This window comes from Topomyia yanbarensis, chromosome 3 (assembly GCF_030247195.1).
Source record: "Topomyia yanbarensis strain Yona2022 chromosome 3, ASM3024719v1, whole genome shotgun sequence".
NCBI classification, from domain to species: Eukaryota; Metazoa; Arthropoda; class Insecta; order Diptera; family Culicidae; genus Topomyia; species Topomyia yanbarensis.
In genome coordinates this window covers 10314509-10327071 of record NC_080672.1, presented here as the reverse complement: position 1 = coordinate 10327071, position 12563 = coordinate 10314509, and the positions used below count along the sequence as shown (strand labels likewise).

The following is a 12563-nucleotide window of genomic DNA, read 5'->3' as shown; positions in this document are numbered from 1 at the left end:
AGTGGAGGATGCGTCAGAAATCCTTCATCTTATTTCGGTATACGGGATGGATGAAGGAAATGCGGGCGTGAGGGTGGTCCAAGGGGAGGGGAGTGATGAAGGAGGGAGGTGTAAGGGCAAGGGGGGTGGGGGGAGGAAGGGGCGGCGACGCAATACTCAACTGCATATTTTGCCTTCCATTTGAGCCTTGGTTTGAGAAAATCGGTTCAGTCATCACCGAAGAACCGATGTGACTTTAATTGTAGAATATGCCCGGAATTCCGGACTTCCGGAATCGTCGATAGTGGAAAATATATTCAAAGAATGTTTGATTGGCAATCAGTAATCTGGATCTGCGATTAGAAGTAATTTGGTGACCATTTCAATAGTTTTTAGCCTCTGAGGTATTACGATTGTACCGATTTATATAGAAAATCCAATGCATCCTTACTAACACCCCTGTAACTCCCGAAGCAAGAGTCAGAACCGACTGAAATTCAGCAGCAGTCAATGGTATTACTGTACCTTTCATTTGAAATCAAGTTTGTAAAAATCGGTAGAGAATTCGTTGGGGAATGGGAGTGATATTAGCTTAGGAACTTGGCGGGTTCCCCGGGGGCGTCATGAACCGTGATAGGTAGCCAATGTGGTCAAAGCAGCTTTGTTTGATTATTAGTGATCCAGACCCGCAAACTAGAGTAATGTTACATCAATTTTAATATGTTTTACATCATTTGAACATCATGGTGGTACCAGTTTATATGGGAATTTGCTGTGTGACCGCACTCTTCAACCCGTAACTCCGGAACCGGAAGTCGGATCAACTAAAAATTCAATAGCAGCTTATGGAGCATTATACCTTTCAGATGAAACTAAGTTTGCGAAAATCGATTCAGCCATCTATGAGAAAATTGTGTGAGTTTAAATGACACACACATACACACACATACACACACATACATATACACACATACATACACACAGACATTTGCCGATCTCGACGAACTGAATCGAATGGTGTGTGACACTCGGCCCTCCGGGCCTCGGTTAAAAAGTCGATTTTTACAGTGATTGCATAGCCCTTCTTTGTATGAGAAAGGCAAAAACGAAGACACAATTTGTGTTCCTAGGCAAACTCCTAGCCAAGCGTGATGTCCCGTAAGAAAAGCAGCAATTTTAAGCAATTAGTTCGAATAAAATCGAAACATTAGTCCTGTCGCTAAGTTGCCACCAACAATGCTAATTACGTTGAATGAGTACAATGAGTTCACCGTGAGGCGTTGTTTCTCAGCGGTCATTGCCATCAAAAGTGGAACACTTTTGTGTTAATCTCATTCAACTTCAACATGTTCGAAATATGGTATGGTGCAGTTCAAATCTCGCTAGATCAATTTATCTACAGAAATAACATGGCGCACTTCGTTGAACATGACGACGTTAAGACCCCCGCATATATGGAGAATGTTGCAGCCGTCACGAATATGGCTCCCACTATGCACAGAGCACACTGTTCACATATGACCAACAAACTGCAACATGTCAGTTCTGCGAACAATCTGCACACTACCGAAAACAGTGGTGTATAATCTCAAATTCAGTTGCCTATTTCTGTGTGCATTTATCAAAATCTGTATTGAGTTTCAACGCTTTCTGCATTAATTCACCTGCATGTTGACTGAAGTTTGAAACAGAATCTAATGCCTCCACTTCGGAGGAAATATAAATTCGTTCACCCACCAAAGCATTCATATGTTATGGACCATTCCAAAATTGCGTCATGGAAAAATTGTTCAAAATCTATGCTTGGTGCATTTTTACACTCAAGACCAGCAAAAATCAAAATTCAGTTTGCAGCTGAAGTTGAATTTGAACTGAAAATAACTGAATGAATGTGCTGCACCACTTTACTGTTTTATGAGAAATTGAAATCATCTCGAAAGAAGTAAAAATGCAACTGTGAATCAAACGTGCTTAACGGTTGATGTTTAAAACAATGAAAATTTTTAAAATTCTTTTTGATTATTTCCAAGTAAATCACTTTGGCCCGGTTTTATCGTTTAAAAATGTTGGTGGTTTAAAAATGCGCAGGATTAGACTAAAAAAGAACAATTGTCCATGGGAATCAATCTGGAAGAATAAGAGACATGTGAACATAAATTACTGGCGTAACATATATTTTGAAAACTGTGTGCAACATTTACCGCAGTCATTCCTGGGAGAAGCCCATTTGGCATAGTCATATGGCATAACGTTGTTTGGCATAAAGTCGGTTGGCATAAAGCCACTAGTGAGATTAGAGTGATCATTTGGCGTAATAGACATTAAAACTAATTCCGCAGATCTATTTGATTAACCAGACCTGTAGGTCAATGCCAAAATAATAGGTTACCAAATCTGTAATTTTCTGGGATGCAGTTTCCCGAAATACCATTGCCCGATATGGACTATACAAATTGCCCAATTGGACTACAGTTATTGCTCATTGAACTTTTTTGAAAACACCTGCAATGCGGCTAACTGCGTTTTTTAGCTTTTCACTTTCTTCATGAAACTTTGTTTGAATTTTATTAATTTTAAACACAACTAAGAATTTTTAAGAGTTTCCTTTCTTCTGAATATTGTCAATGCTTCAAAAATATTTTTGTAAAATTTTTGATTTGAGTTACTTTTAACTTCTAATTTTATTGTTTTAATCTTTTTTCTTTTGAATATGAACTATTCTTGAGATTTTCCCTTCTTTTGAATTTAGGCAGCAAACAAAAGTAAGGCGTCAAAAGAACGAATATTTGGAAAGCAAGATAAGGTTATTCCTCCCTAATTCATCTTAGCTCCTCTATTCATCCCAACCATTTGCACACATTAGTTAGAGCAATATCTGCTATCTCTATTCTACGCGTAACCTCAAATGGTAGGATGAATATGGATACATTGTACTCGACTTTTTGCTTCGTTCAAACGCGAGCATTTTGCATTTTCCAGGCAAAAATTTTAACTGTGCTGCTTCTTAGGAGCGAAGCAAAGATGATGATACCTATTTGCGCGCAATCCAGTCACTCTAAGTGGAGTTATCAACGAAATAGTGTGACATCCTCACTAATGAGATGAATAAGGGCTCGTCTACCCTACTATATATCACGAATAAAATTTCATATTGTATAAATAGTAGCTTGGTTAAAAAATTCTAGCAGTCCAATATTCGTAAATGGAATGGAATCCAAGTAGAAAAATATTTCTTTTTCGAAGATTTCCTTGGCTTGTTCTGTAGTTTGAAACAAGCAGGCTCTCATATGATTAACACATTACAATTATAATTTTTTTTGTTGTATAACATTTCACAAAGGTGTTAGCTTTCATACAAGATGCCCAACATAGTTCTAAATGCAAATGTTTTAGTTTTCTATGTAATCAATCTGACACAGAAATATTATTCCTTTTACTGAAGTTGATTCCTTTTTTCAAACATGAGCAGTTCCTAGAATTGTACTAATTTTAGTGAATCAAACGCCATTAAAATATAAGCGAGTATTTTCATACCTTATGTCAAATGGATCTTATGCCAAACGACCTTAATAGCATTCAATATCCTGTACATTTTATGCCAAATGGCTATTACGCCAAATGGCTATTATGTCAAATGAATTACTATCAAATTATATCTTATGTCAAACGAGCATTATGTCAAATGACTTTATGTCAAACAGGTTAGCCCCGTCATTCCTCTTTACAACGAATTTTTTTTTTCCATTGGCGATGTGCCCTTTTCTTTGTATAAAGCTATATCTGCTTAACCAGTGGCGGATCCAGAGGGAGGGTCCTGGGGGTCCGGATCCCCTCCGAAAATTTTCAACGCGTTGAAAAATTTGTTTCAAACTCAAAATCATTTTAAACCAAACTCACTGATTTTCATTAAAGCAGATTATTACGTATTCCGTATTCCACAATGTTCATTTACAATTTGAAATTTCATACACCCACCGAAAAAAAATTGTAGATCCGCCTCTGTGCCTAACGTTGGTCTATCTTTAAAAAAATTTGCTGGACACTTCACAAATGTTCACACACATTTTTCTAGGTTAGGCCACCTTTACTTGAATTTCGACAGTATCTGTGTAACTACTCTGTTGACGTCTTTCCATGTGCACGTGTCTCGACACATCGCAGCAGCGCCATTCTCTAAAAACTGACATTACAGCCCGATTTTAGAAGCCTGGTTTTCAATAGAGAACGACGCCAAGCGGCCACAACAACTTTAAGCCTTTTCAAATTAGGTTGGTTGCGTTTACCACTAAGCGTTCGCGACGTTGTTAGAAAAATTCAGGTTTCCCGAGGCCGATAAAAAATGCGTGTTATGTCTGTTAGTCTGTGCTCGTAATGGTGTAATCGTCAATATATCGAAAATAACCCATAAATTCGATACAGTAGCCCTTTGGGCAAAATTAATCCACGATAACAAACAAAAAATTCTGCACTAACCTGAACTCTCGCTCCGAACGGAACATCTCCGTACACGCCGAACACCGGTACAGCTTGACCTCGGTAGAATGCGCCACTGCAAAGTGCACCTGAATAGTCACCTTACTGTCGAATGTTTCGCTACAGAGGGCACATTTATACAGCACCTGTGTATGCGAATCGTACAGATGTTTGTGCAGTTCATCCGCTTTGGCAAACTTTTTGCTGCAGCTTGCTTCGCACTGATACTCCGCACCGGTAACCAGATAATGGCCGGTTACGTGTTTTTCGTACTCCTGGTGGTCACCAAGTGTGGCACCACACTGTTGACACACGAACGATGATGCGGTCGATCCTTGCTCGAGGTGAGCCTTCAGATGACTTCGGAATGATTCAAAATCCGGGAGGGCGGCGTTGCATTGGTTGCAAAGATAGGCCCCGGGTGGGGTCGGTAGTATCGAACTCGACCCGTTTGGTGAACTGTCCTTTTCCGTGTCTTTACTATCCGGACTAGAAGTCGAGTGGTTCTCATGCTCCATCTTTAGCTTTTTTATGCGAGGTTGACTCAAATCCGTGGGCGCCAGTTGTTCCTGTGCTTCCTGGGAATTATCATTTTCATCTTTTTTCTCCAGCTTGATGGATTTGGAATCGACGACGGTGGGACTTTTCTCGTTTCCATTTTCATCCCGAACACTTTTCCGACTGGTGGGGCGTTCACTCTTGACCTGACCACGTCCTTCGGTTTCATGTTTGTCCTCGAACAGTGCAGCCCCGTAGAACGAAGTATATGTACTCATCAGGTTCTTATTGAACTGTTCCAGGTAACTGTTTGGACTGTTGATTCTGTCCAAATGCGTAGTTTTGAGATGGTTAAACATCATCGGAACAGTCGGGAACTTCATGGTGCAAAATTCGCAAGAAATGGGTGGATAGGGAACCAACGAGTCCGGTGAAGCATGGCGATGGAAGTTGTTTTCGTTGAGAAGCAAATTGCTGTGCATTGTTTGAACGTGAGCTCCCAGTTGCTCGACGTTAGCGAAATCCGTCCGTGTGCAATATATGCAGGTGAGATCGCCGGATTTTAACAGCTTGGAACGGTTAATCATCATCAGGTTCTGCTCGTACGGGGAGAATTTTCTTTTGGGATTGGATGCGTTGCTAGAAAGCGAACTGGTCGAACGGGGACTGTAGGTCAAGTTGGGACTACCGGTTAGAGCAATTTGCTTCTTGTGGTTCTGCATGTGGCTCGTTAGTGCTGCCGCCGTATTGTAGCCACGGTTGCAGATAGTGCACTGAAAAGGCTTCTGGTTGTCGTGGGTTTTCATGTGAATTTTCAGATGATCACTGCAATATAACAAAATAAGATGACATAATTGAAGTTTTGGTTGGAAGCATAATGGAAAAATTGGACAACAAATTACCACAAATACAACATCCGGCAGAAATGTTGCGACACTTACCTTCTTGAAAAAGCCGCTTCGCAGTGAGGACACCGGTATCGCCGATCTCCCGTATGCAGTTTGGTATGGCGATCTCTTGACCTCTTGTGTTTGAACAAACGAGCGCAGTATTCACACTTGAATGGCATATGTTCGGTATGGCTCTGCAAGTTAAAACAAAAAGAAGCATTGAGGAGGCGAACGGCTAAAAGCGCAAAAGTAAGTTCACGGTGCTGCGAATTGAATAAATCAACCAAAGAATCCAGTGTGTGCACCCTACACCCCCCTCCACTGGGATTGGCTTACTGATAGGTACTACTATACATACATACAGACTACAGAGGCTTTTGGAACCGCAACGCGGCGCAAAGGAACGCCACCATAAATAAAATTGAGTAAGGGTAACGCAAAAAAAACGCTTCAATCGGAATGAAATATTGAAACATTCCTGAGTGATCCTGCTTCCCATTTCTGCCACCACGAAATAATCGTTATAAAAATTATGAAACACACTTTTCGTTGCGAACCGAGAATCGCGACAAAATAGATGAAATAGTTGCGTCGTTTCGTGAGTTCGATTCATAAACCGAAAGGATGCATTCGCAGTGTTGGGTCCTAACTCCTTACATACTTTATGCTCGGGGCTGCTTCACAAATCAAAATTCTTTTTGACAGAAAATAAGTGCTAAAGAATGCCGTCATCTACACGACACGTTATCTCATTGCTAACATCTCTGCGGGCAGCTACTGCAGGTTGTGTCGGAATGATTTTTGTCCTCCCGTTCCCGTCTCTGATGAATACGTCGCAGCAGTTGTGGCGAGGGAGAATCGTTTTCAATTTACAGTAAGGCGTCATTTTTTCCGACTTCAACCAGTTGAGAAAATCATTCTTACAATGATTCTGCCTCATAGAGAAGAGTTACTGCGGCGAAAATATCTATGCAATGCGCATTGTAGTATTACAAATGCCTTCTCCAGGATCTTCAGCTCGATGTCATCATAGTGTATGTGTGAAAAAGATTGCTACTTTTTCGAAATTGAGTTTTTTTTAACAACCCTAATAATCTTGTTCCCGGTATTTTCGTATAATCTAATTCTTAATCCTTTTGCACTGCTGCGTTTAAAGGTAAACAAAAACAAATTTTATCTATAATGTTGAGGTGGCAGATAATCATGGCGTTGCTATGATCGAAAACAAGTAAATCTCAGGAAAAATCTCCTTTTGTTATTTTAGGATGCAAGTTGTGGAATAAAAAACATGTTTTAATCCACCTAATGGTTCAATTGTACCTTTTTCATTTATCTAAACTATGATTCACTAGCTGGTTATGTTAAATATACAGTAGGATTCTGTTTTTGACAACAATTTTTTTTTAAGAAGTGATATCAATTATTACAACAAAATGTGTATTAAGCATTTAAAAAAAATTACTATGTATAACAGCAATATTGCCAAAACCCATTTGTTGCCAAAAACGGATCTTTTTGGTGGCCAAAAATGGAGCATGCCAAAAACGAAATCTTACTTTAATTGTGGCAACATCTATTACTTTTTTATTGCACTTGGTCCGTATACACAAGCGCACGACTGTCACGAAGGGCATTAAGGGGGCGGGCATAGCGTAGATGGTACATCGATTGCCTTGCATGCAGCTCACCTGGGCTCGAATCCCAACCCTGCACATAGGGTTAGAAATATTTCCAAAGAGATTTTTTTAACCCCAAGAAGAGGCGAATGACCATAAGGTTAAAACCTCTATAATCGAAATAAAAAAATATATTTAATTGTCTTAATTAGCATGAGCACAACACTGTCTGTTTTGAAATACTGGGGTGAGTGGGGGTATTATTAGTGTGAGGGGAGGATGCGTCGGAAACCATCTAACTTATTTTGGTGTGCGGGGTGGATGAAGGTAATTCCGGTGTGATGGTGATCATAGGAGAGGGATGCATAGTGGTCGGAAACCCCATTAACGTGAATTTAATTCACTAGAGGCCAAACTGTCGAATATATGCACAGGGTGTCTTTGGAGGAATTGTTCGTAAAGGGCGAACACGTAATTATTGCGACACATTCAACAGGGCATAACTTTTTTACCATTGGGTAAAATTCAACCAAATTTTGCACACTTTCTCATTGATGTGTATTGTTTACATGCTGTCAAACTCGAAGTCGTGTTTTTCGATTCAACGAAAATGTAGGTGAACCAACGCGAGTCGAGAGAACAAATTCTTTCCAAACACCTGGAATTTCCTGACCTGTTGCACCGGCAATTGGGAAAAATGTTCAACATTCACCATTCAACCGTCTCCAGAGTGTTGAAGCGGTTCCAGGAGCGGTTGACGTTGGACCACGGCAAAGGAGCTGGAAGAAAACCGGGACCGGAGAACAAAAAGACGGAGGGAAAGAAGAGAAGCTGGACTACATACATACAAGGTACAGAACTTCCCAAACCGCGATGAGCGGCAACAATCGACGGCTAAAACTCGGGCACGGAAGCTCTACGAGAAGATGCTGACAAAATATGGCTGCTGTGTGATGGACGACGAAACGTATATAAAAGCCGATTTTAAGCAAATTCCGGGGTTGGAGTTTTTCACCGGCAAGAGCAAGTTCTACGTGGACGACAAATTTAAGAAGAAGAAAATGTCGAAGTTCGCCTCCAAATATCTCATTTGGTAGGCCATCTGCTCTTGCGGACTGAGGAGTGAGCCTTTCGTGACAAAGGGCACAGTGAATGGCGAGATCTACAAATCTGAGTGCCTTGAGAAGCGCCTTTTGCCGTTCTTGCAGCAGCACGACGACGCTCCGCTATTTTGGCCAGATTTGGCATCATGCCACTATTCTAAAAGTGTCCTGGAGTGGTATGAGGCCAATTCTGTCCATTTTGTTCCAAAGGACATGAATCCGCCAAACTGTCCGGAGCTGCGCCCGGTGGAGCAGTACTGGGCAATGATGAAGCGGGAACTTCGGAAGAGCAAGAGACTAGAAAGGCATTCGAGTAGATTCTACGTGAAGGCGCGTGGTACGGGCTACTGCTGGATGGTAGCGAGCTGTTCGCTTTATCGGTCATCGTACAATGAGAGCGAAATCAAGGCCACTGATAGACCCAGATGTGGTTACAATATACATCGCGGCTAGCTAGATCCAGCAGCAAAACTGACACTTCATCATCGTCATCAGAAGCGAAACATCAATTCACAACCTACGCCGACAGGGCCATAATGCAGGGTCATGTATCTGCGATTACCGGTGAGAGCGTTCTGATTATATTGTTTATACTTTCAAATGATTATGTAATTTTTTCTGTAGTGGTAGTGATTTTATTTTATTGGGATACTTTTCATTTTTACTATCTGAAGTATATCCATAAGGTTCGCTATATGCAATTAATCCATGATATTTATTTATTTCAATATTTTGGTAGGGAGGGTGCATCAGGGTATTATACGAACTGTGTCATGGATTAGGGTACGTAGATCGCCTTTCTCTAGTTAAAAGATAATCATGCCTGCAATTACTTCATAATTCTTCGGAATTATGTAGTTATTGTTAATATTATTATCTGACACGGCACGGTAAGTTTGAGAGCGAGTAAGGGCGCTTTAACCTAGGCTCATTAGCCAGGGCAAGGTGTAAATACCTCTGTCCCATCCCAAAGGACCAAAGGAGTGACCTTAACCTTCTTAGCCAAGTCACTCCCAACGATTTATTATATTCCCTTTAAACTGAAACGGTCGGTACGGTTGTCCTCGTTTCTTCCTCCTTTAAGATTCAAAACAATTCGTTAATTGAATTATTCACTAAATGAATAATTCAATTGCCGTCTTATTTTGAAATATCTTCAAACCCAACTCTGCACAGTAGGCCTGGCCGTTTTAATATTTGCGACATATGAAAAATGTTTCAAATATTAATATTGACAAGAAAAACAGTACAGACTAACTGTAGTGTTTTCCAGAATGCTTTTCAATACTGGCTGTGTAAGGGTTAGAATAGAATAGAATAGAAAATTATAAGAAAATTGGCATGACATTTTCGGTGTCGCAATAATTTCGTGTTCGCCCTTTATGAATATTCCCCACAATCTGATAAAAATTAAAATTAAGCAAGGCCTACTATGATCGTATTACAAAATGAACTTTTTATACTGACGGCATAAAAAGTTGGTGTCTTCGACAAAGTTTTAGAAATATTCGTAGTGAAAAATTTTGTTCAAGAACTTGAACTTGTAGGACTAAAGGTTATCGATTCATAAAGCTTTTTCTATAGCAATCCCCTTAAATTTAGTTTTTTTTTTTAGATATAACTTTTTCCACTATGACTTTTCGTGTAAACGATGTTCCGGACAAATGTGGCGGTATTAAAACCACATAATATTGTTGAAGACTGTATGTAAAAAAACTCATTCAATTCAAAGTTGTTGAAGATTTTTACATTTTCTTACACCAACTTTAACTACGTGAAAGAAAGAAAGTTGCGAAACAAAACGCAGGAGCTGGTAGTTTTATCAAAGGCTAGACTATGCACAAGAAAAGTAAAAAGGTTTAGTCCGTGGCACTCTAGAATCCAATGAAGAGAGTATGCTTACTTTATCTATTTTTTTACTATTTTTTCGCACAAAAATCACCAAAAAAATTCAATTCAATTTTAATTTTTTTGTAGTTCTTGGCTTGATATTTAATTACAAGTATTATTTTCACTTATATGTGATTATTTCCAAATTTATTAACGTGGGAGCAAAAATGAGGAATTTTTAATGTAATTGGAGATCCCAAATTAATATATACTCAATTACACATGTCATAATGAATTTAATGCTTACAAAAGAATGTTATACCATTAATTACTAAATTTCACAAAAAATCGAATTTTTGTTGATTTCTGTATAGAAAAATTCAAAAAGCTTGAAAAGGTGAGCTAACCCTATTCATAGAGTTCTAGAGTGCCACATATCAAATCTTCTTACCTTTATTATGCATAGTCTGGACAATGAAAAAAAGCCTGCTCGTCCATTTTGGTTTGCACCTTTCTCCCTTATACGTAGTTGAAGTTGGTGCAAAAAATAACATTTAATCGAATGAGTACTTTTACATTCTTCTTCAACAATATTATGCGGTTTTAATACCGCCATATTTGTCCGGAACATCGCTTGCACAAAGAGTGACAGTGGTAAAAGTTATATTAAAAAAACTAAATTTAAATTGGTTGCCACAGAAAACGCTTTATAAATCGATAACCTTTAGTCCTACAAGTTCAAGTTCTTTAACAAAATTCTAAAACTTTGTCAAAGACACCAACATTCTATCTCGCCAGTAAGAAAACTTATTTTTTTAGTTCGATCATAGTAGGCCATGCTTAATTTTGCAGATTGTGGGGAATATTCATACGAACAATTCCTCCAAAAACACCCTGTGAATATATTCAATAGTTTGACCTCGAGTGAACTGAGTTCACGTTGTTGAGGTTTCAGACCACTGTAGGATGGTCTGGGGGTGTTGGGGACTGGTGGTCCAATGGGAAGCGGGGTTCGATGGAGGGATACAACATCCAACCGCATATTCTACTTGCCGTGTGAGACTAGGTTAGTAAACATTGGTTCAGTCATCACTACAGCACGGATGTGACTTTAGTTCTGGAATATACCCGAAACTTGAAACTTTTTAAGCATTGATCATCTAGTGATCAAGACCTGCAAATCGAAGTAATTTGTCCAACCTGTAACTCTGGAACCAAAAGTCAGATCTGAATGAAATCCAATAGCAATCAATAGGAGTATTGTATATTTCATTTCAAATCAAGTTTGTAAAAATTGGGCATGAATTCGCTGAGAAATAGGTGTGGCATTAACTTAGAAAGTTAGCAAGTTCCCCGGGGACATCAAGAACCGTCATAGGTGGCCAATGTAGTCCGCGAATTACTTTCGATTATGATGCAATGTCGCCTTTCATTATATGTGCGATAAATAAGCAGTGGGTATTCTGGGGGGAATTTAATGTATCGAATGAAAGTATGTAAATAAGTCTCTGAGTAATGTTTAACTAAACGCAGCTAAGTAGATTGATAAGAGACCGTTCATAAACCACGTAGATTCATAGGGGGGACGGGAGGGAGTCTAGCAAAAGTCTACGTTTGTCTACGATGGAGGAAGGGGGGGGGGGTTGTAAAAGTCTACGTAGACTTTGATTTTTTGATATTCTCGTATCAACGGGATTTAAGGAGAGTTGTGTTCAACATACTAAAAGATTGAGCTAGATGTAATTAGTCAGACACTTCGAAGCTAGTACACTATTGAGGTAACTACTCTTTATGCGACCAATCAACCCAGAACCCACGCAAATTCTTGGAATAACACAAAATTACAGTTCCAATCTCTCGAAATTCCCCTTCGCGGAAGGTTTTGACTGTGAAAATCCTGCAGTCGTGAATTATCATTTGATACACCACTAGTTAGCAGACGTGCATGGACCATTAAATGCATGAACCATTAGAAGTTCAAAAATGGCCAAAGTTAAGCATTTAAGCCACCATTATAACAAGAAAACGCCCGATTTTTAACAATAAGTGGATTGATTTTTTTATTTTTTATTTATTTATTTCGGTGGTTCAAGCAGTAGTGTAGTTAAACTTCTACAACAAAGTGTTTACTTGAGTTAAGGGGGGCGTCTGGTGTAAAGTACTCAAACCGAAAG

General features: G+C 39.3%; 1 protein-coding gene across 4 annotated transcripts in view; it reads right to left on the bottom strand.

Moving 5' to 3' along the window:
* LOC131686731 (zinc finger protein 423 homolog) overlaps positions 1 to 12563 on the bottom strand; it is a 241361-nt gene that overhangs the window by 10609 nt on the left and 218189 nt on the right. For all 4 annotated transcript variants that reach the window (XM_058970665.1, XM_058970666.1, XM_058970667.1 and 1 more), the window contains 2 exons: positions 5892 to 6034; positions 4453 to 5775 (listed from right to left, as the gene is read on the bottom strand). In XM_058970665.1, coding sequence (XP_058826648.1) covers positions 4453 to 5775; positions 5892 to 6034 — 1466 coding nt within the window. The remainder of the gene's footprint in view (positions 1 to 4452; positions 5776 to 5891; positions 6035 to 12563) is intronic.